This window comes from Camelus ferus, chromosome 10 (assembly GCF_009834535.1).
Source record: "Camelus ferus isolate YT-003-E chromosome 10, BCGSAC_Cfer_1.0, whole genome shotgun sequence".
Lineage (NCBI taxonomy): Eukaryota > Metazoa > Chordata > Mammalia > Artiodactyla > Camelidae > Camelus > Camelus ferus.
The window spans coordinates 60,188,556-60,214,908 of NC_045705.1; the positions used below are offsets into that span (position 1 = coordinate 60,188,556).

The following is a 26,353-nucleotide window of genomic DNA, read 5'->3' on the forward strand; positions in this document are numbered from 1 at the left end:
AGAAAGTCTTCCTGCACAACATCCTGCACTTAACAACTTCCTCTTCTGTGCTTCCATTATTCTTTATCATCTCAATGATTGCACTTACCACTTTGTACTGAAATTATCTATGAACTTCTTGTAGTCAGGGATTCTATCTGCCTCATTTCTGTAAATGTAGTACCCAGGCCAGCAACCTTGTAAAGCTCTGATGAGTGTTTGACTAAACAAGTAAGTGAATGGAAGAAAGAAGACTCTGTTGAAAAGAAGGGGACAGATTTAATTTATCTGGGTTTGAGACACAGAACGACCAATCTACCCTATTTTGCTTTTACCCAGTGCATCACACCCATGGAGTGTGAAGAATGAAGGGGGAGGAGGAAGAAGAGGCAACATGAATTAGAGTAAGTTTGCCTTTTTGGCTCTGCAAACTGACATTTTGATTTTAGTACCCAACATGGCTCTAGTTAGCTGTTAAATCATCAGCCATCCCAGGGAGGGGGTATAGCTCAGTGGCAGAGGCATGTGTGAGGTCTTGGGTTCAATCCGCAGTACCTCCATTAAAAACAAAACAAAACACTAAGAACCAAACAGGTCTAATCCCCTGTTGTTCATCTATCAAACTCCTAAGCATCCTCTATGAATTTTGTGAAGCCTGCTCTGACCTTGCCCACCAGCCACTGTAGAGTCTGTCATTCTGTTACCACTTGACCTTGATCTTTCTTCTGTCATTGCATGTATACTGTATTGGCTACCTTTTAATCCATGCACCTTAAACTTGGACATATGTTTTGCTAGGGGATTAATATGCTACTATATAAATATTATAGTTATTAAATTCTAAGTGATTACAAATATATTTATGTTGAAAAAAGTACAGCTATATTATGGAATGGGATCCAAAATAATACAAGAAGTCTTAGAATGAAATAGGACACACAAAAATAATGATGGGCAGCATTTATTGAACATTTACTATACTCAAGGCACTGTTCTAAGCACTTCATATGCATTCTCATGAATATTTTGCAAGTGGCAGGCTATTTCAGTTTGTTGCCATGTCCCTAAGAGTGAGTAGCCAGCTTTCCTAGTGTTTCTGGCATGTGGGTGGAAAAGTCTGAGAAGGGTCTGTAGTTTCGTGTCCAGTTATCTGCCTGATGCAGAGTTGAAACTCAGGAAAAGCTTGTGGAAAAGAATCACTCCTGCTCTCTCTGCTGAAATATCCTTTCTTCCCTCCCTGCCTGGTGAACTCTTATTGGAACTTCAATACCCAGGTTAAATGTTACCTTCACTGTGAAATCTGTCTCCTCTGGCTCCCACAGCCCGTGGACGTCCCTCAGACCCAGCACTAAGTCCCTTGACTTGAGGCTTCTGGCCTCTAGAACTGTGAAATAATTTTCTGTTGTTTTAAGCTACCCAGTTTGTAGTAATTTGATACAGCAGTCTCAGGAAACTAATATAGCTTGGAAACAGAAAAATGTTTTCTGTGAAATTCCACCAGATCTTGGAACCAGATGAGCTTTGGGATTTCCCAATTACTCTCTTCTTAACAAACACCTCACCACACACCTTACGCTCCCGGCATGAGGAACTACTCAATGTTTCAGAATAGGCGAGTGTGACATCCATCTTAGCCAGCCCTGGGATCAGATTCAAAGTATCTTCAGGTTTCTGAACACCCCTGAAAGACAGAATCCTTGCATTTTATTAAAATATTTTTAGTGCAATTATTATATGCCAGGTCCTGCACTGGCACTTTACATATATTGACTTACTAAATCCCCACAGCAATCTTGTTATTATTTTACAGATGGGAAAATTAAAGCTGAGAGACAGGAACTGCCTTGCCTAGGAACACACAGCAAAGAAGGTGGCAGAGCCAAGAGTCCAAAAGTTCCTGATTCTTGTTCTGCCTGACTCTAAAACACTGTGTTCTTTCTGCTGCATCAGTCCAGGCTGTGGAGAAATTCAGTCTCAGGTGGGGAAGGAAGATCATTCTACAGAATGACTTGATGATGTTTATTATAGAATCAATTGCTACAGATGCTACTATTATGAATTATGATCAAGGAGGTCTTCAAGGAAAAGGTGGCATTTGAACTGGGCCTTCACTTCAAAACCATGTCCTGGTGGGGAGGGCATAGCTCAGTGGCAGAGTGCACGCTTAGCATGTATGAGGTCCTAGGTTTAACCCCCAGTACCTCTGTAAAAACAAAGAAACCTAATTACCTCCCCTACCCAAAAAACAAACAAACAAAATGTCCTTATTCTCTGCCAGGCACCAGGAATTCAAGTATGAATCCGACAAGGTTCTTTCACTTGAGGAATTCACAGTATGTGAGCGAGTGTGTGTGTGTGTGTGTGTGTTTGTGGGAAATGTATGTGTGGCTGCACGGGTGTCACACACTTACTAAAAGACAATAGAATGCAACAGAAAAATCAGGAATTAGGTAGTGACAAGTTTCCAGAGTGAATCAGAGAAGCCCTTTGGAAGAATCTCAGCCACAGATGAGATTTGATGGGTGAGTAAGCATTAGGCAGGAGGAGAAAAGTAGCAAGGGTTTTCTAGGGACAGCGTCAACAACCTACTCATAGAAGTGAAACAGCATTCTGTGTGTCTGGCACACCTAGAAGCCCAGGGTACCAGTTAGTGGAGTGTGAGGAGGGGAGGGGATTTGTGGGTTGGAATTGGTCGTGGGTAGAGCTGGTGGGGCTGCGGAACAAGTTTCTGGTCTCAGTGCTTCTGCGTGGTGGCTTTCTGCCGAACCGTAAAGTATTCATTTTCAATTCCCGCACGTTGGCGAGAGCCCGTCAGGAAAAGATTGCTCAGGGAGCCCGCAGTTACATACCAGCCATCGCGACCCAGCAGGCACTAAATGGGTCCCGGTTACCATGGCAACTAGGTTAGGGCGGAAGTGCCTCTCCGAACTCTCACTAATCAGGTGACTCTCCTGCCTCCTGCACGTGACAGCAGAGACCAGGCGCACTTTCTACCTAATCTGACTCCGCCCCTCTTTTCCTTTACTGACAACTGACAGCAACCTCGAGCAATGGTCCTTGCGAATCCCGAGGAGACCCCGCCCCATGGTAGTGAAAGAACCAATTAGACTGGGAACAAAAAGAAGCAACGCCCCAAGTCTCACCCCGGTTTGACAGACGCAATTTAGGCCATCCCCGAGTCCCTCCGCCCGCAGCCCATTCCTGCCGGCGATGGATAGCCCGGCTGCCCAATAGCACATCCACTTTCTGTCGTTGGATCCCGCCCTCATGGGAGCTGAACCAATGGGCAAGCCAGGTCTCGGCGGGTGGTGGGGGTTGCACTGCGGTAATATGGCTCTTCCTTAGCCAGCGGCGGCGGCCAGAGGTCCGGTGGAGCGGTCTTTCCTCCGGGGTGGCGAATTTCTAGGCTGCAGGGGCTCTGCGGGTCGTGACTAGACCGTGGTGGCGGATGTCGAAGGAGCGCCGGCCCCGCCGCTTGCCGGCCCCCGGGTCAAGATGAGCGCCTCGGCGTCGGTCGGGGGCTCGGTCCCCCAGCCGCCCCCAGGCCCGGCTGCCACGCTGCCTCCCGGTTCTGCCGCGCGGGCCCTGCATGTGGAACTGCCGTCTCAGCAGGTAACCCCGCGCGCTCGCGGCACTCGGGAGGGGCTGGGAGGAGGTTCGAGAGGGGACCCCGTGGGCGGCGGCCTGACCCTGTGCCACCCGGGAGACCCTGAGAAGTTGCGGGGGAGAACTCGGAGAGCCGAAGAGGGCTGTCCGGAGGTCTTGGGAGCGGAGGGATCCAGTTGAACCTCTGGAGGATCCCTGAGTCCCAGGAGACCTCCCGTTACAGGAGATGGGCTGCGAAGAGACGAGAAGGACCCAGTGAAACTCCCTGGCTAGGTTGGGCTGGGGGCGGCCAGAGTCCGCTTCTCCCCCCTAGGGAGCTGGAGTGTCCCTGGCGCAGACCCTTCCCTTATCCCTCCTGGGAAGGGACGGGGGAACCCTAGTGTCACAGAAGAGAGGCAGAAAGCACTTTTCCTTTCTCAACCCACTTACTTGCGGACAAACTAGTTGGTACTCTGCTACGCGAGTCTTCAGGATTTCTAACATTTACTTTTAATCTCTTTTTATGAAGTACTTCTTTAAACTTATCAAGAAAATCCTTTGATAGTTTGGGTTTTCTTTCTAATTCTCCGACTCCCAGGAAGCACCTTTTAACAATTTAGGGGGCTGTTTGCTACTGCATTCCATCAAATGAGTATTTGTGGAAGGAGGATTTGTTGTATATATTCACGTCTTCCCCCATACTTTAGCAAGGTTTAGAGAGGGCTTCTTGGATCCACACTTGGATCCACAGTATAGGCAGATAATAGAGAACACCAAGTTTGGGGATCTGACAAAATTCTTTGTATCACCTACTTATTTGTAGAGTACTTCTTCCCTCCTCTCTCTTGCCTTTTTATTCCCCAAGGGGAGACTTTGCAGGAACATTAACATTAAAGAAACTTAAGGAAAGTACGTTTCATCTTTCCTCCACCCCCCGCCCCAAAAGAGGACCTAAGAAAAACTCAGTTATTGAGCGTTTACCATGTTGGATTTGTGCCAGGTGCTCAACTGGCTGATAGTTGATTTAATCCTCGTAACTCTAGGAGATAGCTTTGCTTTTTTTTTTTTTTTTTTTAATGGAGAACTGGGAATCGAACCCGAGATCTCCTGCATGCTAAACACTCGCTCTACTGAGCTATATGCTACTCCCAGAGATAGCTATTTTTATTAGCCCCATTTTGTAGTTTAGGAGACTGAGGTGTAAATATGTAAAATTGCTTGGCCGAAGCCTTGCAGTTAGTAAGTGATGGGGCTGGATTTCAGAATCCAGAGTCTGACTGTAGCTCTAGCACATGGTTGTTGTGCTGCAGACTTGAGCAACCTTTTCTCCACTGTCTTCACACAGGACAGAGCACCTTTCTTCATACCCTTCCTCCAACTGCCCATCCCTGTTTTAGTACTTAGGAAAGCAGAGGTTGAGGGCAGAGGTTGGGGGCAGCAAGTGATGGGAAATGGGATAGATTTGAATACAAGAAAGTGCAAGGGTGTGGGGGGCAGTGCTAAAGGGAAGAGGAGAGTTGGAGATCATAGCTACAGTGATGGCCGTTGAGCTGAGCCCTTTGCAGAAGCAAGGGCTTTCTGTGTGGTCGAAGAGGATTTAAAAGACTGGAATAGCATGTGCCATGATTTTGTGGCGCTGTTGGGAAGGGATTTTGTGGAGAATATTAGGAGTTTGAGGGTAGTGAAATTTGGATTGTATTTACGAGGTGCTGGGGAAGAGTGAAAGTCTGGTGGGGGAGACTAGCCTCTGAAATGAGCATTAGTGTGAACTTCCGTGTGTGAGGAGAGGTGGATTGTGAGAGTGATTACTGGGAGAGGCAATGATGGGCACTGTTACAGGCATCCTGGAGAAATCCTGAGGAGTCCAGAGCCAAGAGGGGTTTAGTTTGGGAGAGCTTTGGGAAAGTGTGGGATTAGGAAAGAGAAAGCATCATTTGTTTCACAGAGCCTGTTCTCTGATAACAGTTCACAGTTAACATTGGGGAAAATAATCCAAACAAACTGTCCATGGAATAAATCCAACTGCATTTGTAAGCGTTTGTCTAATTTTTGGATTTGTGCCAATGGATGTATAGTGGCTTAAGTGTATGGCTGAATGCTCTGTGATCTCTGAGTATGGTTTTTACAGCTTTCTGAGGGTGTCATCCTTCTTGAATTCTTGGAAGGCAGCCTATATAACAAAAGCACTTTTACTTTTGCTCTTGACATTAATTTTGCTTTCAGGGTTAAAATACTGAAGTTTTTAGGATATAAATATATAACATTTAAAAAAGTAAATATTTTTGTTAAAGTGTTATCTGTATACAGTAAAGTGTACCAAGTATTAGTACATATCTTGATGAATTGTGACAAAGCAAAGCTATATAAGTACTACCCAGATTAAGAAATACAAAATTATTAGCATCTCAGAAGACCCCCTTATGTTCATTCCCATCTCTGTCTTTCCTTTTTCTCCAAAGGAACCAATATTCTGATATCTAATGTAGGAGGAAAGCTTATGCATATTCTTGAACTGTATCTAAATGAATCATTCAAAATGTATTCTTCTTTTGCTCAATATTGTTTGTGAGAGTCATAGAGTATGTGTGTGGGTGTGTATGTGTGTGTGTTTGTGAAACTTTTTTCTTTTAGCTTTAATTTGTCTTTTTTGCCTGTGGTTTTTGTAGTTTCAAAGGGTTAGATAAATTGGAAATCCAGTTAACTTTCTTTTAAATAATATTTTGAAAATCGTATTATTTTAATAGATTCCATGTGCTTTGATAAGGTATCAGTATTTCTAAACAGATAAACAAACCCTGTTGATTTAGGATTTCTACCATAAAGTTGATTTTTTCAAAGCATAGATTCAGTGGCTTCTCCTCCCCACACCGCCCCCCTCAATCCCTGGCCAATTTCTAAGGCAGAGGTTTTCACTGTTGACATTTTGGGTGGGTAGGTTGGTCTAAAAGATGCTTAGCTGCCTCTGTGGCCTCTATTCACAATATACCAGCAGCACCATCTGTCCTGCCAATCAAAAATGTCTTTAGATGTTGTCAAATGCCCCTTAGGGGGCAAAATTACTTCTGGTTGAGAACCATTGTTCTAAGATATCCTAAGGTATATTTTTGTTTTAAGATAGAGAGTATCCTGGCTATTATCTACTCATTTATTCCAGTGTTCATTAAGTCCCATTGATTCTAGTGGCTGTATTGTTTAAAATATTAATTTACTGTGTATTAGTTCCTAAAGTATTGTACTCCCCCCATCCCTAATCTGCCTCCAGAGATTTGTTTTGTTTTTGCCCAAAGAAAACTCAAAAAACTATGTATAAGACCTAACTTATTTTTCTTATTTTAGTCGACTTAAAGAAAACATTTAGTTAAGGCTGCCTAACTTCTGAACCTTCACACACGTGTGAGTACCAACTCCAGTCCTTAATAGCTACTTGTGCCATCGGGACTACTACTTAATCTTTGTCTCCTTTTGATTCTGTAGCATCTTACCTAAACTGTAATTTAAGCATGAACCAGTCACACAGTTTGAAGACTGTTTTTGCTCTTTAATTTTTGGCTGAGGTTTGTAATTAGCTACTGAATATAAGTTCATCTGAAGAATAACTTCCTTCACAGTCTTAGGTTTAGAATCTTGAAATAAAAATCTGTGTTTTGTGGTATAGGCATTTAATATGTTCTTAAAAGCTTGATTGAGAACATTTTTTTCCTCCCCAAAGGCTTCCTCCCTTGAATATAACCTAACTACATTTCTCAGCTACTCAGAGCTGGGGAGGCTTTTTTTGGTGATTGTTTAGTGACCCTTTTTGGGTCACTATATACATAAATGCTTAGTTTTGCATACAGTTTTGGGTCCCTTGAAGTATAAATGGAAAACCCCAGATGAAGTAGTCTTAATTTGGTTTAATCCCTTCTTTTTTTAAAAAAAATTGCAATTCATTATTTTTCTTAGACAGTTATCCATGGAATATATATGTATATATCGAACACATTTTTGTATAATAATGTTCATTTATGTTTGTTTAACTCCTATTGGTAGACTTTTCAACTATTTCCAGTCTTTCTCTGTTACTGGATTGCAATGAATGTTCATATACAGGTACCTTTGAAATCATTTACTTAGAGGAGATATATATATATATATATATATATATATATATATATATATATATATGTATATATACACATAGGCATGTACATTTGTATGAATTTAAAAAAATTTAAATTTGCATTTCTTTAATTATTAGTTATATTTTAATAGCTTCATTTATTGTATGTCAAACACTATGCCAAGTATATGAACTCATTTATATTTACATAACCCAATGGGTTTCAGCATCTTTGCATGGATTTATGTAGCATTTTAATTTCTTTTGTGAATTGCTTGTTAATGTCTTTGGCATTAATTTTTCTGATTACTTATGTTTTTTGTTGATTTAAAGCGTACTTTTCTTGTCCTTTTTTTTGTGAAGGAGGTGGTGTATCTTAGGGTTATTAGCCCTTATCTCTCTTGAGTTTTTAAAAATAGTCTTTAACTTTTAGAACAGTTCTAGATTTACAGAGGAATTGAGAAGATAGTATAGGAAGTTCCCATATACCCTGTACCCATTTTCCCCTATTCTTAACATCTGCCATTAGTATGGCGCATTTGTTACAATTAGTGAACAAATATTGATAGATTATCATTAACTAAAGTCTATAGTTTATTCAGATTTCCTTCATTTAAAAAAATGGTAAAATATACATAATATAAAATTTGCCATTTTAATCATTTTTAAATATACATTTCAGTGGCATTAAGTACATCCTCAATGTTGTGCAACGAGCACCACTCTCTATTTCCGGAATTTTTCATCCTTCCAAACAGAAACTGTTCTCATTAAACAACTCTCCATTCTTCCGTTCCCCCAAGCCCCTGGTAAACTGTTTTCTGCTTTCTGTCTCTATGAATTTGCTTATTCTAGGTCCTTCATATAAGTGGAATCATACCATATTTGCCATTTTATGTCTGGCTTGTTTCATTCAACGTAATGTTTTCAGCATTCATCTGTGTTGCAGCATGTATCAGAATTTGACTCCTTTTCTAAGGTTGAATGATACTCCATTGTATGTGTATACTACATTTTGTTCATTCATCTGTTGATGGATCCTTAACGTTTCCCTAGTATCCTTTCCCATCCTGCAGGCCACATTCTATTTAGTTTGACTGTCTCCTTCGCCTCCTCTTGGCTGTGACAGTTCCGCAGGCTTCTCTTCTTTTTGATAACCTTTACAGTTTTGAGTACTAGTGAGGGATTTTATAGGATGTCCCTCTATTGGAATTTGTCTGATTTTTTTTTTCTTCTTCTCATGATTAGACTAGGATTATGGATTTTGGGGAGAAAGGCCTGAGAAGTAAAGTGCCGTTTTCATCCTGTCATGTCAAGTGAACGTGTTGTTGACATGACTTACCGATACTACTGTTAACCTTCAGCATCACCAGTGAGGCCGTGTTTGTCAGGTTTCTCTGCCAGAAAGTTACTCTTTCCCACTCACTCCTCCACGCTGTCCTCTGTGGGCGGAAGTCACTCTGTGCTGTCCATGCTTAAGCAGTGGGGATTGATGCTCCCCTCCTTGAGGGCAGTATCTACATAAATTATGTGGAATTCTGTATGGGAGAGTTCTATCAGTAACCACTTCCTTTTACAGATGAGGAATCTTAAGGTCTGGGTAACTTTCTCAAAGTCACACAGAGTGTCAACACAGGGACTGCAGCTTCAGTCTTTGATGCTCACTTTCATAGGTACCTATTCTTTGCAGGGTTCTGGTGAAAAACAAAAGTTGTAAGTGACATCGAAGGCTGAGACCGTCATGCTTTGTATTTTATCTCCCACAGTACCTGTACATAGTGCTGTGCTGATAACATAGAATTCAGTATATTTTTTATTTTAAAATTTTATTTGTATGTGGGTCTTTCCTTTGAAGAACTTAACAGCCTAGAGAGAGGAAAGAAATGGGGTTAAAACACATACAAGAAAAAAATGTTAGAAGCATGAAAGCTTTCTAAAGCTTAATTAGCTGTACGTGACCTGTATTTTCCCCTTATGTATCTGTTTATTAGATACCTTACTTCTGTCAGTCTAATCATATTTTTGTTATGTTTTCAAAAGATCTGTTTTGTTGGCAAGGCCACTGAAGGCAGAGAGCGAGCTGTATCTTATTGGGAACATCTGCCCTGTGTGCAGTGCAGTTCAGTGTTATGTACATTTACTTATTCCTTCTGCAAGTATTTGTGGAGTACTTCCACAATTATTCCTTCCTCATGACTCAAATAAAGAAATAATATGTAGTTGTGTTGTACAGCTATAAAATAAAATGACAGCAATGTTTGAGCTGCTTTGGTTCTTGTAAACAAAACTGTATGAGGAAGCTTCAGAAACAAAGAAAGTATTAGCATCCTGAAATCATTATTTTTATGTGATAAAATGCCATTAGGAATTTAAGGGTTTTGTTTGTTTGCTTTTTGTTTTTTTTGTTTGTCCTGTGAAAATGTTTAGTTTTTCTTTGAAAAGAAAAGCTATGATCTTACTTAGTGTTTACTTTAAAATTTCTCTACTGGGTCACAATTCTTAACTTTGTGGCAGAAAATTCAGAAGTGAAACTGACTGGAAATAGAGTAAGAGTAGAATTGAAACTAGTAAGTTGGGCCTGAGTGCGTGGTAAAAATGAAAAAAAAAATTAGGTTTTCATAGTTTCCAAATATATATTTTTGATAATCTGTGTATTTTCATCTGTCAGACATATTACTACTAGAGGGAAAAAGAAGTATTTGTCATTTTAAATGAATTAATGAATGAGTGCAGCTACAAACTCTAGGTGTTGTAGAAGAATTAAAGGAAGATTTATATTAAGTGAAGGGTTGAAACATTTTAGGCTTTATACTTTATTTTAGGTTTAATGCCATCAGTAATGTCTCAGTTAAGTTTTTTTTTTTTCATGTCTTGTATTTTAGGAGTTGTATTCTTAGATTGTACAGATAGAGGAGCACATGGAGAATGGAAACTTGACATTGGCATTTTTTCAAAAATGTAATTCCTTGTATATCTTCTTGGTTTAGTGCTATATGATCTTGTTTTCCATCTTATTTTGAGATGGAAACATGAATTCTGAATCAGAATTTTATAGATGTAAAATCTGAAGCCCTCAGAGGTAAAACTATTCCCCTGGCTGGAGACTTGGTCTCTGTTTATTCCCACCCTCAAGCGTTAGTTTAACAAATCTGTATTGAGTGCCCTGCTCCTCCTGCTAGTGGCAGAGACCTGACCAGATTGTGGGTCTCTCATAAGAAGTTCCACTGTGCTTGGCTTGGTGTTTTGAGAACTTGTTTCTCTTAAACTTACCTCTGTGCTTTGACACATTATCCCTACAACTTTGGGGGATTTTAGGCTAAATTAAAATGTGGAAAAGGCTGTCTTTTAAACTTCTTTACAGGATAAGCCCTCAGACCCCACCCCCTGTCCTCTTTTATGGTGTGAATTAGTGAAACTTTAGAGTGTCCCTCTGTAATTTGAGTGATCAGCCTTCCTGTTTTGTCCCTGGGTACTTACCATGTCTATCTTCTTTTGAATTTTCCATTAAAAAGTCTTGATTCTTTACCTCTTCAAATTTCTGAAACGGCAGCCATCTGGTGATTGTGGTTTTTTTGAGGTCAGGAATTTTATTCTGTGTAATATTTGACCATGATGCCATAGACCTCATTTACTAGTAACGTTATTAGGCATTGAAAACCTCGAGTCAGGTTTATTTCTTGGTGGAGGAACTGAGACAGCTAATGGTAGAGCTGAGCATTAGAGCCCAGCACTTAGGAGTCTGTTTGTTGGTCCATTGAAATATTGGCACTTTTTCCCAACTTGGTTTTTAGAATGTCCTATAAGATGCAGTCAGACTTTTTTGAAAATAATGAGGAAAACAGGGAAGCTGAAACTGGTAGCTACCTTTGGCTTTTGTCAGAAGACTTCTGGGTAAGAAAAAAGAGAAGATACAAACGAGTGAAAGTGAAAATCAGACCTTTATATGGTCTGTTTTTCTCAGGGGAAACTTCGTCCTCTTTTAACAAGACTGTACTGTTTTTTTTTTGACTAAGGGCTTAACTGAACTGCCAGTAGTTGATGTGTTCATGTTAGCCTATGTCAAAACTAATTCTAGGTGCAGAAGTAGAAGAAACTGACTGAGTCATCCATTTATTCAACAGATACTTATAAAGTACCCCCTCTGATTTGTAGTAAGCGCTAGATTAGCAACTATATGTCTTCTTTCCTCCAACCTACTTATGTCTTTCAGAGGACTTCCTGTCATAATTCTAGTCATTTTTTGGTATAAGAGCTAATACAGGAAAATAAAACTTTAAAAAAAATACAGTGTGAAAATAATTTAGCAGTATGAAAAAAACTTTTAAAATTTTGTCTACCTTGACGAATGGAATGTCATTGAGAAAACTGGTGCTTCTTTCATCCACTAAAATGTTAATATTGGGGTATATGTGACAAGCAGCAACATGGGGAAGACTCTTAATTTTTCATTCTGAAACTAGATCACAAAGCAAGAAAGGCAGGTAGGCCGTGGGGTGCTCATTTCAGGTCTAGGATATTTTAGATGACTGTACTCATTACGGGATACAATTGGTTCCATTTGTAGAACTGTGTATATAGTAGGTATTTCAGGCTTGTTTTCATGAATTGACTTGGAGTTTCTCCTACATGGAAGAAATATAAATATAAAAATACAGAACAGATGTCCCAGTGCTCTGGAATGACTGGCTTACTTTTGATATTCATTTATTTCTATCAGAAGACATCAGTCTGATCATTAGATGGGGACACTACAATTACAGAATTTCTTAATTGCATATTAGCTTCCTTTTTTTGTATTTTACAAACTCAGCAATTTTAAAACTACTTGAAAACTATTAGAAGTTTTTCCTCACTATTATTACCTTAATTTTCAAGAAAAGGTTACACTATCAGTATCCTTTTTAATGAGGTAGCAAAAATAGGCAGTGCGTTTTAGACGTTATATCAAATATAAAAAGAAAATAAATTGGTACTTAGAAGTAAACATAAAATCTGTTAAAATGGAAAATTTAATTAATTGTTACTAAATTTCTGCTGTGTACCAAATTCTGCATTAGACTCTTGCATATGTCTTTCTCTAACTTCTCTTATTGTTGGAGTACCAGAGTATCTTTGAATACAGTTTTATAATTTCCTAAAAGGAAATAATTATTTCTTTAATATGGTGCGTTAGGAAGACTTGTAAGGCTGGTTCTGGGTGTAACTAACTGAGAAAAACACTGTGTTCTGGTCTTCGGTTCTTAACTTCACAGTGGGAAGATTGGGTGTCTGTATCTCTGTGCACATTTTTAACCTCTGTGCCTCCATTTCCTCAATTGCAGTTGCTTTACTTTTTGTCCCTAACGTTTTCATTCCACAGATACCGTGCTCAACGCTGTTATAGACTATCATCTGTTCAACAGTTATTTTTTTGAGTTTCTGCCATGTACACCACAGTGGTGAAGAATATGGATTCTAGAGCCTGATGTTTAGTTCAAATTCTGGTCCCACCGTTTCCTAGTTGGTAGTCTGGAAGTTACTTAATCTCCCTCTGCCTCAGGGAGGCTCAGATCATATGGCCATTTTAGTAGGTGTGTAGTGAGTGGTATCTTGGTGTTTTAGTTTGCATTTCCCTAATGAGAAATGAATGTGGAGCATCTTTTCGTATGCTTATTTTGTATCTGTATATCTGTATATCTTGTTTGGTGAGGTAGGTGTCTGTTAAAATCTTTGGCCCATTTTTCAACCAGATTGTCTTTTTTTTTAATTGAGTTTTAAGAGTTCTTTGTATATTTTGAGTAACAGACCTTTGTCAGATTTGTCTTTTGCATATATTTTCTCCCAGTCTGTTGCTTGTCTTTTCATTCTCTTGGCATTCTCTTACACAGAGCAGGCTTTTTAATTTTAATGAAGTCCAGTTTATCAATTATTTCTTTCATGGAGCATGTTTGGTGTTGTATCTAAAAAGTAATTGCCATTCCCATGGTCGCCTAGATATCTCCTATGTTATCTTCTGTGAGTTTTATAGTTTCACATTTTACATTTAGGTCTATAATCCATTTTGAGTTGATTTTTGTGAAGGGTGTAAGGTTTGTGTCTAGATTCATTTTTTTGCATATGGATGTTCAATTGTTCCAGCACCATTTGTTATTTAAAAGGCCATCTGCTTTGTTGTATGGCCTTTGGTCTTTTGTCAAAGATCAGTTGACTATACTTATGTGATCTATTTCTGGGCTCTCTATTCTGTTCCTTTGATTTACTTGTTTCTTCTCTCATCAGTACCACACTGTCTTGATTATTGTAGCTTTATCTTAAGTCTGGAGGTTGGGTATTGTTTGTTCTTCTAAATTTGTTCTTCTCCTTCAATATTGTGTAAGCTGTTTTGGCTTTTGTAAACTTAGAATCTGTTTGTCAGTATCCACAAAATAATTTGCTGGGATTTCGATTGGGATTGCGTTGAATTTATAGATCAAGTTGGGAAGAATTGACATCTTGACAATACTGAATCTTCCAATGCATGAATATACAATGTATCTCTGTTATTTAGTTCATTTTTGATATCTTTCATCAGAGTTATGTAGTTTTCATTTTTGGGGGGTACTAATGTAAATGGTATTATGCTTTTAAATTCAAATTCCACTTGTTCATTGCTGGTATATAGGAAAGCAGTTGGCTTTTGTAAATTAGCCTTGTATCCTAAAATCTTGGTATAATTGCTTAGTTCTAGGAGGTTTCCTTTGGTCGATTTTCTTAGATTTTCTACATGGACAGTCAAGTCATTTGTGAACAAAGACAGTTTTATTTCTTCCTTCCCAACCGCTATACCTTTTATACCTTTTCTTGTCTTAGCTAGGACTTGTTTTTCTTTTCTTTTTTAAACTTTTTGTTTGTTTAGAATTTCAAGGTTATTGAAAAAATGTAAAAATAAAACTTGTACAGGAACACCTTTATACCCTTTACCCAGAGTCATCTATTGTTAACTTTATTCCATTTGCTTTATCATTTGCAGCTCTCTCTTCCTGTGTACATACAGATATAGATAAGTATTTTTGTATGTGAATCATTTGAAGTTACGTACACCATGACCTTTTATCCTTAAATTCTTGAGTATATATTTCCTAGAATAGATATGTTGTCTCTTATATCCACAGTATAGTTACCGGTTTCAGCAAATTAACATTCATATAATACTTTTATCTGATCCGTGGTCCATATTCTGTCAGTTGATCCCATAATGTCCTTTATAGAAAGTTTCCTCCTCTAGTTCATGATCCAGTCTCGAGTTAGGTATTGCATTTAGTTGCCTTATCTCTTCTTAAGGTAGAGCATTTCTTCAATTATTATTATTATTATTAGTCTCTTTAATGTCAGTGTTATAATACAAACCCCTTCCTCTCTTTTTAAAATAGACCATTCTTCATTTTCTGTTTAGCTGATGTTTCCTCATGATTAGATTCAGATTATACATTCTCAATTGGAATTTCATGTGTGGTGATATGTCCTTGATAGGGTATCACTTCTGGAAGCACGCGATCCCCATTTGTCTCTCGTTGGTAATGTTTATTTTGGTGACTCAGTCAAGATATTATCTGATTTCTCAACTATGTAATTCTCTGTGTGTGTGTGTGTGTGTATCTGTGTGTGTGTGTCTGCCCTTGCAACTAACTAATAAACAGGAGACACTTGGGGACCAGGCGTATATCCTGCTCCTCCTCTTCTAGGTTTATCACCCACTGATGATTTTTGTCTGAGCTAATCTTGTCTGTGATTGTGGTAAAACAATGATTTCCCTGCTCTTAGCACTCCCTCCACCTTTACCAGTCTACCCTTGGCATTGAACCGGAAGCAAGAGTGGAAGGTTAGTTTTGAGGAGAGACTAGTGGTGAGAAGAGTGATTAAGAAGAGTGGTGGGGAAAGAAGACTGCTGATGAAGTTTCTAAATAAGATAAGACTGAGGCCTGAGCTGTGCGGCAAGGTGAAACAGTCATTCATTCATCATTCCTTTAGTCTATCAGCTAACATTCATTGAATATCTGTGTGGCTCCACAACAGCCACATGGGATAAAAAGACAGTTTTGGTTCTTAAGGAGCTTATAGTCATTGAGGCTACAGAAAGGCAAAGAGTTGTGATAAAATATAACTGCTACTAAAAGCTATGTATAAAATACAACTTTAAATGTTACCATACACATAAGGCTGCTGTCTTATGGCACAGTGAAATATCTAATCTTACCTATGGTTTACTCATTAGTTCATCCATCAGACACTTACAAGTACCCTCTTTGTGCCAGGCCTGTGCTCAGCGCTGTGGGTACAAAGAGGAATAAAACTTGGTTGCTGTATTTAAGGATCACCCCTCTTTTGCGGGGAGCACAGGCATATGGACATTGTCAATAAAGTATGATTGTGGTGGGTGCTGCGATGGTGGCATGTACATAATATAATATATATACATGGCACGGAGGGGAGAAGTCATCGTCTTGGTTTGGGGCAGTGGTTTGGAAAGGGAGGTCACAAAGGATGAATCAAAAGTAGTGATTCTGAGTTGGGTCTTGATGAATGATTTGACACTTGTCCACTTAATTGTAGACGTTCATTTTAGTCCAACTTTGTGATTACACTTGCTGTCATGTTTTCCTCCAGCCAAGAATCATGGCTCGTTGTCACACACTGTTACAGAAATACCCTTTACAAAATTACTTATGAATGAATTTTCCGCTCTTACCTTTTTTTCTTTCACCGTGCTGCCTTGTGTTTTTAGTAGCTAATCTCTTTAAAACCTCTCTTACAGAATTTTTAGCCCCAGTAGTTAGAACCATCTCCCCCATTTAACAGGTGAGAGAATCAAGGCCCAGAGAAGAATGTGGAAGAGCTAGAGTTCACACCCAGCTATTTTGGTTCTAAATTCGGAGCTTTCCCCACTGTCTTACTCCGTTTGCTTCTTGGATTTAAAATACAGTTTTCTGGGGGGAGGGAATAGCTCAAGCACTAGAGCACATGCTTAGGATGCATGAGGTCCTGGGTTCAATCCCCAGTACCTCCTCTAAAAATAAATACATAAATAGACCTAATTACCTCCCTACCTAATTACAAAAAAAATTTTTAAAAAGTAACAGTTTTCCAATTTCATCTTTGTCTCTACCTTCACAAACTTGTATAGCTGGAGTTAAGTGGATAGATTTTTGAAGCTACAGGTAAACTGATCACTAAAAGCTGAGGAAACTGTAAGGTGATTGATGAAAATAGTAACATTACTAAACTGTCATACATGCCAGCACTGTGTCTAAGTGCTTTGCAGTTCCTCCATTTACTCTTCATCACAGCTCCCTGAGGTAGAAACTGTTACTAGCTCCATTTTACAGATGAGATATCTGAAGCTCAGAGAGTTTAATTACATTCTTAAGTGAAATAGCAGGGCTGGGACTCAAACCTAAGTCTGCTGAGTTTATACCACAACACAAAAACAATGTTTGGCATAATTGGAGTAAGTGGCTCACAATCTGATTTTGAACTGAAGCACACCCCGTTTGCTTTTTTCAGGTTGATTTGACTGAACTCCGTTGGTAGATGGGCGTCTCTAAAACTGTTTACCCCAGTGCTATGTTGTACAGGCTGTTGCACAGGAGTTAGTCTTCATGTTGTGGGTGACTTAATCTGTTCATCTGTTCTTGTGGCTGAGCATCTATAAAAGTTTTCCTGTATTATTTGCTTTTGCAAAGTCAAAGCTTCTTGGTGCAGAAATGGAAGTGGGGCAGAGACCCATTTTAATTTAATGTTATTGCATTTATGTAGGAGAAGTATTCAGAGGTATTGAGTCTTCTGTTTCATTGTGTAGTTCCTGGCACATCATGGTTACTCAAGAAATCTTGAAATACTTTGGTTTGTTAGGGTACAACGTACAGAAGAGAATTATGAAGACATGAGGATGTTTGTGAATGTTGAGAGCTGATTGGGACAGATTGGGATCAAAGATGGTACTAGAAAGTAGATTGAGGGCCTTTGGGTTTTTTTAGTAAAGCTTGTTTTTAGTGGGAGGACCTCATTAGATACAGGCAACCTCGGTTAGTTCTGAGGCAAAGAGAAGGAGGTAATGGGAAGGAAATAATGGAAACGAAGACGTGAAGCATCTGCGTTAGAATTACCAAGTTATAGTTTGCTGATCTTGGTAGGTTTTAAGCATAGATTTTTGCCTGAAATCTTAACATTTAGTGCTTTATAATGCCTTGCACTTTCTTAAGGAATTATGAAGAGCTTACTATTTGTAAGTGAGCTCTTGTTTGCAGAAGAGGAAGTTGATGCATGCATAAAAGAAGGAAGCTGGTTTTTCATAGTATACACAGCAGTCGCTTTAGGGCAATGAGTGAAAAGTGTGGAAAACAAGAAACATATGCCAGAAATATTGTGAGGAATTGATGGGCTGGGTGGCTGATTAGAAGTGGAAGTGGGGGCAAGGGCATCTGCCAGGCAAAGATGTCTCAAAGGTTTTGAAACTGGATTTCAGGGAAGCAAATACCTAGTGTACATGCACATGTGTACACGTAGCCGAGGAGAGCGGCCTGGGTCCAGATCTTGATTTTGCTGCTTGCTGACAGTGTAAACGTGGGTAGGCCCCTTTACTTAGGGCCCCATTTTATTATCTTAAAAGTGAGTAAAATAACGTAGATTCATGCTTATTAAACTCAAAATGTGCATCCATATCATCTGGGGATCATGTTAAAAATGTACATTCTGATTGAGTGAGGTCTGTAGTGGGACCTGAGAGTCAGCATTTCCATCAGATGCCCACGTGATACCAAGTAGCAAAGGCTTAGATGATCCTTCCCAGTTCTGCAGCTCTGTAATCCTGGTTATGGAATGTTTGTCCTCTGGAGATGTGTTATACTCTTGTGACTTTTATCACCTCTGTTTAGATAGATGAATTCTAAATCTGTCCCTTTACTTCAGATTAGAAATGCCTAAACCAATTTGTCATCTTATACTGATAACCACATCCCTTTCTTGACATCCCTATTTTTGTTAATACTTTGTATTTATAAAGTACTTTACAATTTTTCAGAGAGCTTTTATGTCCATTATTTCATTTGATCCTTAAAATAACCCACAAAGGTAAGCATGCAGGAAGTATCTCCATTTTATGGAAGAGGAAACAGACTCAGAGAAAGTAAGTGATTTGCCCACTAGTGAGTGGTTAGAACCACCCTGGAGTTCAGGATTTTGACTCTAGTTAAAACTTGAGTCTGTTAAAACTGTGTCACACTGCTTCTGGTAATGGCTATCACAGATACCTGTGCTTAAAGGTTGGTTGTCATCTCTGTTTTTTAAAAAAGATAAATTTAATTTTATTTTAAAAAATAGATAATCATGTGGATCACAGTTCAAAGGTAATTCAAAGAGGATGCAATGAAGAGTCCCCATACCACTCTGTGCCCCAAATACCCATTTTCCCTTCCCTTTGGCAACTAGTGTTATATTTTATGCATCTTACATAATTATATTCTTTTTCCCTATGAACACAAATAATAACTTGTTAAACATACTGTATAAATCGTTTTGTACTATTTTTTTTGAAAATGAATAGTCTATCTTGATATCTTCCATATCAGTGCTGAAAAAGCTGCCACGTGATTTATTCTTCATGGCCCCATAGCATTCCGCTGCAGGATATACGTATTGTAATTTAGCTAGTCCCCTATGGTTGAATATTTAACTTATTTCCAGTTTTTGCTAATGTAAACCATAGTGTATTACATATGTCATATTGCGTATCTGCAGGTGTATTTTTAACACAAATGCAGAAGTGGAATTGCTGGGTCACAAAATATATGCATCTGTGATTTTGGTAGATAGTGCCAGGTTGCCATGTTAGAGGTTTTACCAATTACACATTTTTCAGCAAAGTGTCTGTTTTCCCAATGCCTTGCCTCTGAATATGTTATCAGACTCTGTGGTCTGTGCCAATTTTAATGTAGTTTTAATTCGCATTTCTCTTATGAGTGAGGCTGAGAATCTTATTGAAGCGCTATTTGTATTTTCTGTGAATTATCCATTAACATTCTTTGCCAGTTTTTCTATTGTGTTGTTGGACTTTTTTGTTACTGACTTCCATGAACTCTTTATGCTTTAGTGAAATTGTCTTTGTTATGTGAATTAAAATTTTTTTCTTAGGTTTTTTTCCCTTTGACTTTGCATATGATAGTTTTTGCCATGCATTATTTAAAAACATTTTATATGGTTAATTCTGTTGATTTTTTTTTTTTCTTTTTATAGCTTCTGAGTTTTATGTCATTCTTATACCTTTGGGGTTTTAAAAAAATTCTTTGTAGTTTCTTTGGTACTTTTATACTTCAGTTATTTACATCTGAATATTTTTAAGCTACTGGAATTTGATATAAAGTATAGGGTATGTTTCCTATATATATACGCATGTTTCTTTTCTTTCCTTCCCTTTCCCTTTCCTGATAGCTCTATTGCTCTAACACCTTTATTGATTAGTTCTTATTTCCCTAGGGGGCCCTTTAACTCCTTCAATTCTTTTATTAATCTTCTCTTCATTCTCAATCATATCCATTATCTAATTAGTCTCCCCATTAAGCCCATTTTTGTCTTTAGGTTCCTATGTAGTCTTATCCTTTCTTTCTGTTCTTATTGATATTACTTTAAAACCTTTTTTATTGTGGATGTTTCAATGAATAATGAAACATACATGTGTATATTTCTGTGACTAAATATTACACTTAATAACTGTCACCTCCTGGTAGATCTTGTTTTATCCATACACCTAACTACTTGTCCTCCCTCCTTCACCCAGTTATTTTGAAGCAAAGTACAGGCATGATGTTACTCTTAACACTTGGACTCCTGAAGCTGTCTTCTGTCTTCCAGTTTTTATCCTCCAGGTCATCCTGTGTAATTCTGTGTCTCTCTTTTTTGGTCTTTTTTTTTTTTAATTGAGTTATAGTCATTTTACAATGTTGTGTCAAATTCCAGTGTAGAGCACAATTTTCAGTTATACATGAACATAATATATATTCATGGTCACATTTTTTTTTCGCTGTGAGCTACCACAAGATCTTGTATATATTTCCCTGTGCTATACAGTATAATCTTGTTTATCTATTCTGCATATGCCTGTCAGTATCTACAGATTTTGAAATCCCAGTCTGTCCCTTCCCACCCCCCGCCCCCTTGGCAACCACAAGTTTGTATTCTATGTCTGTGAGTCTGTTTCTATTTTGTATTTATGTTCATTTTTTTTTTTAAGATTCCACATATGAATGATCTCATATCGTATTTTTCTTTCTCTTTTTGGCTTACTTCACTTAGAATGACATTCTCCAGGGGCATCCGTGTTGCTGCAAATGGCGTTATGTTGTCAGTTTTTATGGCTGAATAGTATTCTATTGTATAAATATACCACATCTTCTTTATCCAGTCATCTGTTGATGGACATTCAGGCTGTTTCCATGTCTTAGCTATTGTAAATAGTGCTGCTATGAACATTGGGGTGCAGGTGTGTTTTTGAAGTAGGGTTCCTTCTGGATATATGCCCAGGAGTGGGATTCCTGGGTCCTATGGTAAGTCTATTCCTAGTCTTTTGAGGAATCTCCATATTGTTTTCCACAGTGGCTGCACCAAACTGCATTCCCACCAGCAGTGTAGGAGGATTCCCTTTTCTCCACAGCCTCTCCAGCATTTGTCATTTGTGGACTTTTGAAAGATGGCCATTCTGACTGGTGTGAGGTGATACCTTATTGTAGTTTTGATTTGCATTTCTCTGATGATTAGTGATATTGAGCATTTTTCCATGTGCCTGTTGATCATTGGCATTTCTTCCTTGGAGAATTGCTTGTTTAGATCTTCTGCCCATTTTTGGATTGGGTTGTTTATTTTTTTCTTATTGAGTCATATGAGCTGCTTATATATTCTGGAGATCAAGCCTTTGTCGGTTTCATCATTTGCAAAAATTTTCTCCCATTCTGTAGGCTGTCATTTTGTTTTACTTATGGTTTCCTTTTCTGTGCAGAAGCTTTTAAATTTAATTAGGTCCCATTAGTTTATTTTTGCTTTTATTTCTGTTGCTTGGGTAGACTGCCCTAGGAAGAACATTTTTTGAGATGTGTGTGAGATAATGTTTTGCCTATATTTTCTTCTAGGAGGTTTATTGTATCTTGTCTTATATTTAAGTCTTTGATTCATTTTGTGTATGGCGTAAGGGATCTTCTTTGGTCTTAACATTTCTAAAATAATAGTTCTTTAATAAATGCTCATTGAAAGTATACGCTGGTTATTTTTACCTCAGATTGGCTTTTTCGTGTGTACAAACTCCAGTTCTTTAGTTAGATCATCTACTCTGAAACTGGAGAATGCCACGTTTGTATCCTCACAGTTACTAGCTTATTCTGTAAAGGAAATAACAGCAGGTGAAATAGAAGAAAAGGGGAACAAGAGAGGGAGAATGAGAGACATACACGGAGAACAGTACTGTATCTGTCACTACGAAGGCCTGTTTCTTAGAGCAGCACTCCCCAGAGGAATCATGGGGGGAAAGGGCAAGTTTGGACTTTCTCCCAGTATTGGGGCTGAATAGGGTGGAGATTAAAACAAACAAACAAACCTGGAGTCAAAATGTATAAGAAATGTAGAAAGTTCAGAGATAATTTTGTCTTATCTTGTGGAGACGAATGTTTGTGCTTAGTTAATGACTGAATTAAATTCTGGGACTGATTTGAACTTGGGTGAGAGCAGAGTTAATGTCAGAATGAGGGCTTTGGTTCCAAGGTTGTGTAATTTGCACCAGAGAAAGTTCTCAATTAGGAACCGGAGCTATAAAGTATTTTATGAGAGATTAGAGTTGGTGGTTTGTATGTTTAAATCTGTAACTGACTGTTGGCACCGTTTGCTTTCTATCCGCTAGCACCAAGCGCTGGTTTTAAAGCATTTTTGTGTTCTTTCAAAACTTTTCACAGTGAGTCTTTCAGGTAGGATCAAAAGATTAGAAAAAATAGTTAAGTGATTGAGAGTGCTATAATATATAAGGGGCTTTTGTATTTTTAAAAAAGACTGACCTAATTTACCAAGCTTAAATTCTTGATTTGGTAATTCAGCATTTTTATACAGAGGAAAATTACATAACCATTACAAAAACAATTCTGTGGAATTGTGGAAAACTCATTTTCTCCCAGGTTTTCTTTTGTCGCTCCTCAAAAAGGTATACCAAAGTAGCTGTAATCTGAGTTAAGCTAGGCCTTAATTCTTCCAGGCCATTTAGCCTGGTTCCAGGCTGAGAGTAAATGCCTGACTTGAGAAAGAAATCAGTTGAAAACAGGAATAGGGAAAGGCGTTCAGAACAAGTTTTACTACATTGCTAAACAAATGCTACTTTTAAAACGATCTCATAATTCAGTGATTATGTACACTGGGGGTCAGCAAACTGTGGCCAGTGGTCACTGGTTTTGTAACAATTGATAAAATAAGAAAGGTTTTTACATGGTTAAAGGATTCTAAACAAACAAATAAAAACCCAAAGAATTTGCAGACACTGAATGTACTGATAAGCTTAAAATACTTACTTTCTGATCCTTTTAGAACAAGTTGACCAACCTTTGATCTACATCATTCAGGGTGTACAATAATGTTTATTTATGTGGACATTCAAAATTTCTTGCTCTTATGTTTGTGTTGCATATGAGCACTTTGTTTTTGTAATGGTTATGTAATTTTCCCCTGTATGAATATACCGCAGTTAAGAGTAGTTACTCAGTTTTTGTTTTTAGAGCCAGTATTTGCACACATTTTTGTGAGTTGTGGAATTGCTTGGTCAAATATCACATGCAATTAAAAATTTGGTAATTGTTGCTAAATTGCCCTCCCTCCAAAATGGGTCATTTTATATTTTCCCAGACGTTGTTTTCCTACTAGTGTCAACTCTGGCAGAGACTAAAATAATCTATTTAATCAGATAGGTCTCTTTGTTTTTTATTGCTGAGGAACAAAAAATTTAGTGGCTTTAAACAACATCATCATTTATTTTGCTCATGAATATGCAGTTTGGTTCAGCTTGGTGGGAACCATCTATGTGTCCGTTACTTGATGTCATTTCTGGCCTCTCAAAGGCTTATGTGTCTGGTAATAGCTGGGCTTTCTCAGCTGGGTCTGAGGAGAAAATGTACACAGTCTTTTCCATGTGGCTGCTCGGCATCTTCACAGGAGGGTGACTGGAGTCTAAGGAAGAGCATCCTATAAAGAGGACCAGGTAATTTTATGACTTAGCTTCAGAAGTCACATGGCATCATTTCTGCCATGGTCACAGACCTGCCCTCATTTAAGGCGGAGGGAACATAGACCCCACTTTGTAGTGGGGGAGTGGCAACATCACAGTGAAGGAGAGCATGTGGGGTGGGATGTATTGGTGCTGCCATTCCTTGGGAACTGGGATCTTCCGCAAGGTGAAATGTTTGCTTTGGTGTGCAGATCTTTAATTATGAGTATGATTATACATCTTTTCATATATTTATTGACCATTTCCATTTCTTTTTCTGTGGCTGGCCTTTTTATATCCTTTGCTCCCTTTTTAATTGGACTATAGATTATTAGCTATATTATTGATTTGTAATAGCTCTTGTAGACTAAACAAATTAGACTCAAATTTGTTTGAAGATACCTCACTGTGGTCTTGGGAGTCAAAAGGTGTGTGTGGGTTGGTAGTTTAGTTTGGTGATGGTGAGGATATATGGAGTAATTATATTTAAGAACCACAGTACTCTTGTTTTTTAAGCAAGGGGTATAGGGAAGGGAGGGTGGATGAAACCATTTCCTCCTCCTTCTGTTGGCCATCAGCCTCCCTGAATCACTCACCAGCAGTGATGAGTAACAAGATCAAAGACACCATCTATCTCGTTGGTCATTATTATACCTCAGAAGCCAGAAAATTTTAGAAGCTGGCAAGAAAAATGTAACATTTGGGAGGAATATAGAACCCTAATGGTGTACTTTACCACTGAAAATTGCTTTGGATTTCTTTTTGGGGGTTTTCATTTTGAAGTGTGTTTTGACTTACTATCACCTAGGTTGTAGTTCAAAATTATATCAACAAAAATGGATTGACCCAACAGAAATGATCATTTTCTGAAAATGATACTCAACAAAATGAAACATTTCTTTGTACTTTGCCAGTAAATTAGAATGTTATCCTCATCTGTTAACCTGGTATGGGATGAATTCTTAATAAACAGTACAATTAAGTCTTCTCCTAGTTGTAATCTTTGACAGATTTATAGGGACTGGGCTGGTGTTTGTCATTGTAGTTCTCATTTTAGATATGATTTGATCCAGAGACTTAAATTCTCTCTGCAGGACTTTCTAAAAAATTATATATGTATTTTTGAAGTATAGTTGATTTACAATATTAATTTCAGATGTACAGCATAGTTATTCAGTATTTTTACAGATTATATTCCAATAATAGTTATTACAAGCTAATATCTATAATTACCTGTGATATACAATGTATCCTCCTTGCTTATCTGTATTATACATAGTAATTTGTATTTCATAATCCCATACCTCTATCTTGCTCCACATCTCTTGACTCTGCTCTCTTACTTGCCGGTTTCATTCTTAGGTTTTGCTGTGATAGAAAGATGGCTGCCAGCATCTCTAGCCCCGTGTCCTTCCAAGTTCTAGACTAGTAGGGAAAAAAATGGGACTATCAACAATTTAATACAACTGGGTCTTCCATGGACCCTACTCTGTCAGAGAGATGGAATGTGCTGTTTGGCTTGGCCTGATCTGGGTCACATGAATATCCTTGGAGGTGGAGGTGGAGGTGGAGTTAACTCTGCAGGAAATAAATGGATTGATAGTAGGGGAGGGAGGTTCTGCAAAGGAGTAGCTGAGGTTTGTTGTTCTGTATTTTTTTTAAACCAAATAGATGCTGGGCAGGACAAAACAAAAAATACCAAAACAAAACAAAAATTTTTCTTTAATCTACTGTTATGTTTTAAAGCAGCATTTCTAAGAGCATTAACAAAAAACTCCAACCATTTTAGGTTTTTTTAGAGGCACCAGTTTATAATCATACTAATGAGAAATTCTTTTTTACTTAAGCAAATGTTTCAAATGTACAGTGCATGCCAACTAAGTCTTTTTTTAGAATTTATACTTGAGAGGTTTGTAAAAAAAAAAAGTTAAGGAATTTAAGATCATAATGGTCTTTTGCTCACTGCCAACATTTCAGAGAGCAGAGTTGTGTTCTAGTTAGCATCTATCAATCCTCCAAATCAAAGCTGAATAGGAGGTTTTAATTTTGTTAGTGAATGTTTTAAAATGTTTTATATAGAATGTTTTATAGGTATGGTTTCAAAGATATTAAAGCCATGTTAATTCCAACTTAAAAATTAAAATCTTTTCAGCTTTAGTTTGGGGGATTGGTGTTTCTGGAGCTCAGTGTGGCTGCCAGAAAAAAGATACGGAAAGAGCATTTTATAATCATGAAAGCTTAGAGCACTTGAGAAAGTTTAAGGAGATTGATGGTAAAGAAGCTGCATGGAATGTTAGCTTTAAGAGTAATTTCAAAGTCTGTGTAAATTTTAATTACTTGATATTTTTACTCCTCTGAGATATTTGAGCCAATTTGGATCATAAGACAGATTTGAAGTTAACTCTCTTTAGATGGGCCACTCAAGAGATAATCTGAAGTTTACTTCTGTTTAA

The 26,353-nt window shown here is 38.1% G+C and overlaps 1 protein-coding gene across 1 annotated transcript in view; it reads left to right on the top strand.

Moving 5' to 3' along the window:
- The first annotated feature begins 3,231 nt into the window (after window positions 1-3,231).
- UVRAG (UV radiation resistance associated) overlaps window positions 3,232-26,353 on the top strand; it is a 254,326-nt gene continuing 231,204 nt past the window's right edge. The window contains exon 1 of the mRNA XM_032489420.1: window positions 3,232-3,591. Within this exon, the coding sequence (XP_032345311.1) occupies window positions 3,475-3,591 (117 nt within the window). The 5' untranslated portion in view covers window positions 3,232-3,474. The remainder of the gene's footprint in view (window positions 3,592-26,353) is intronic.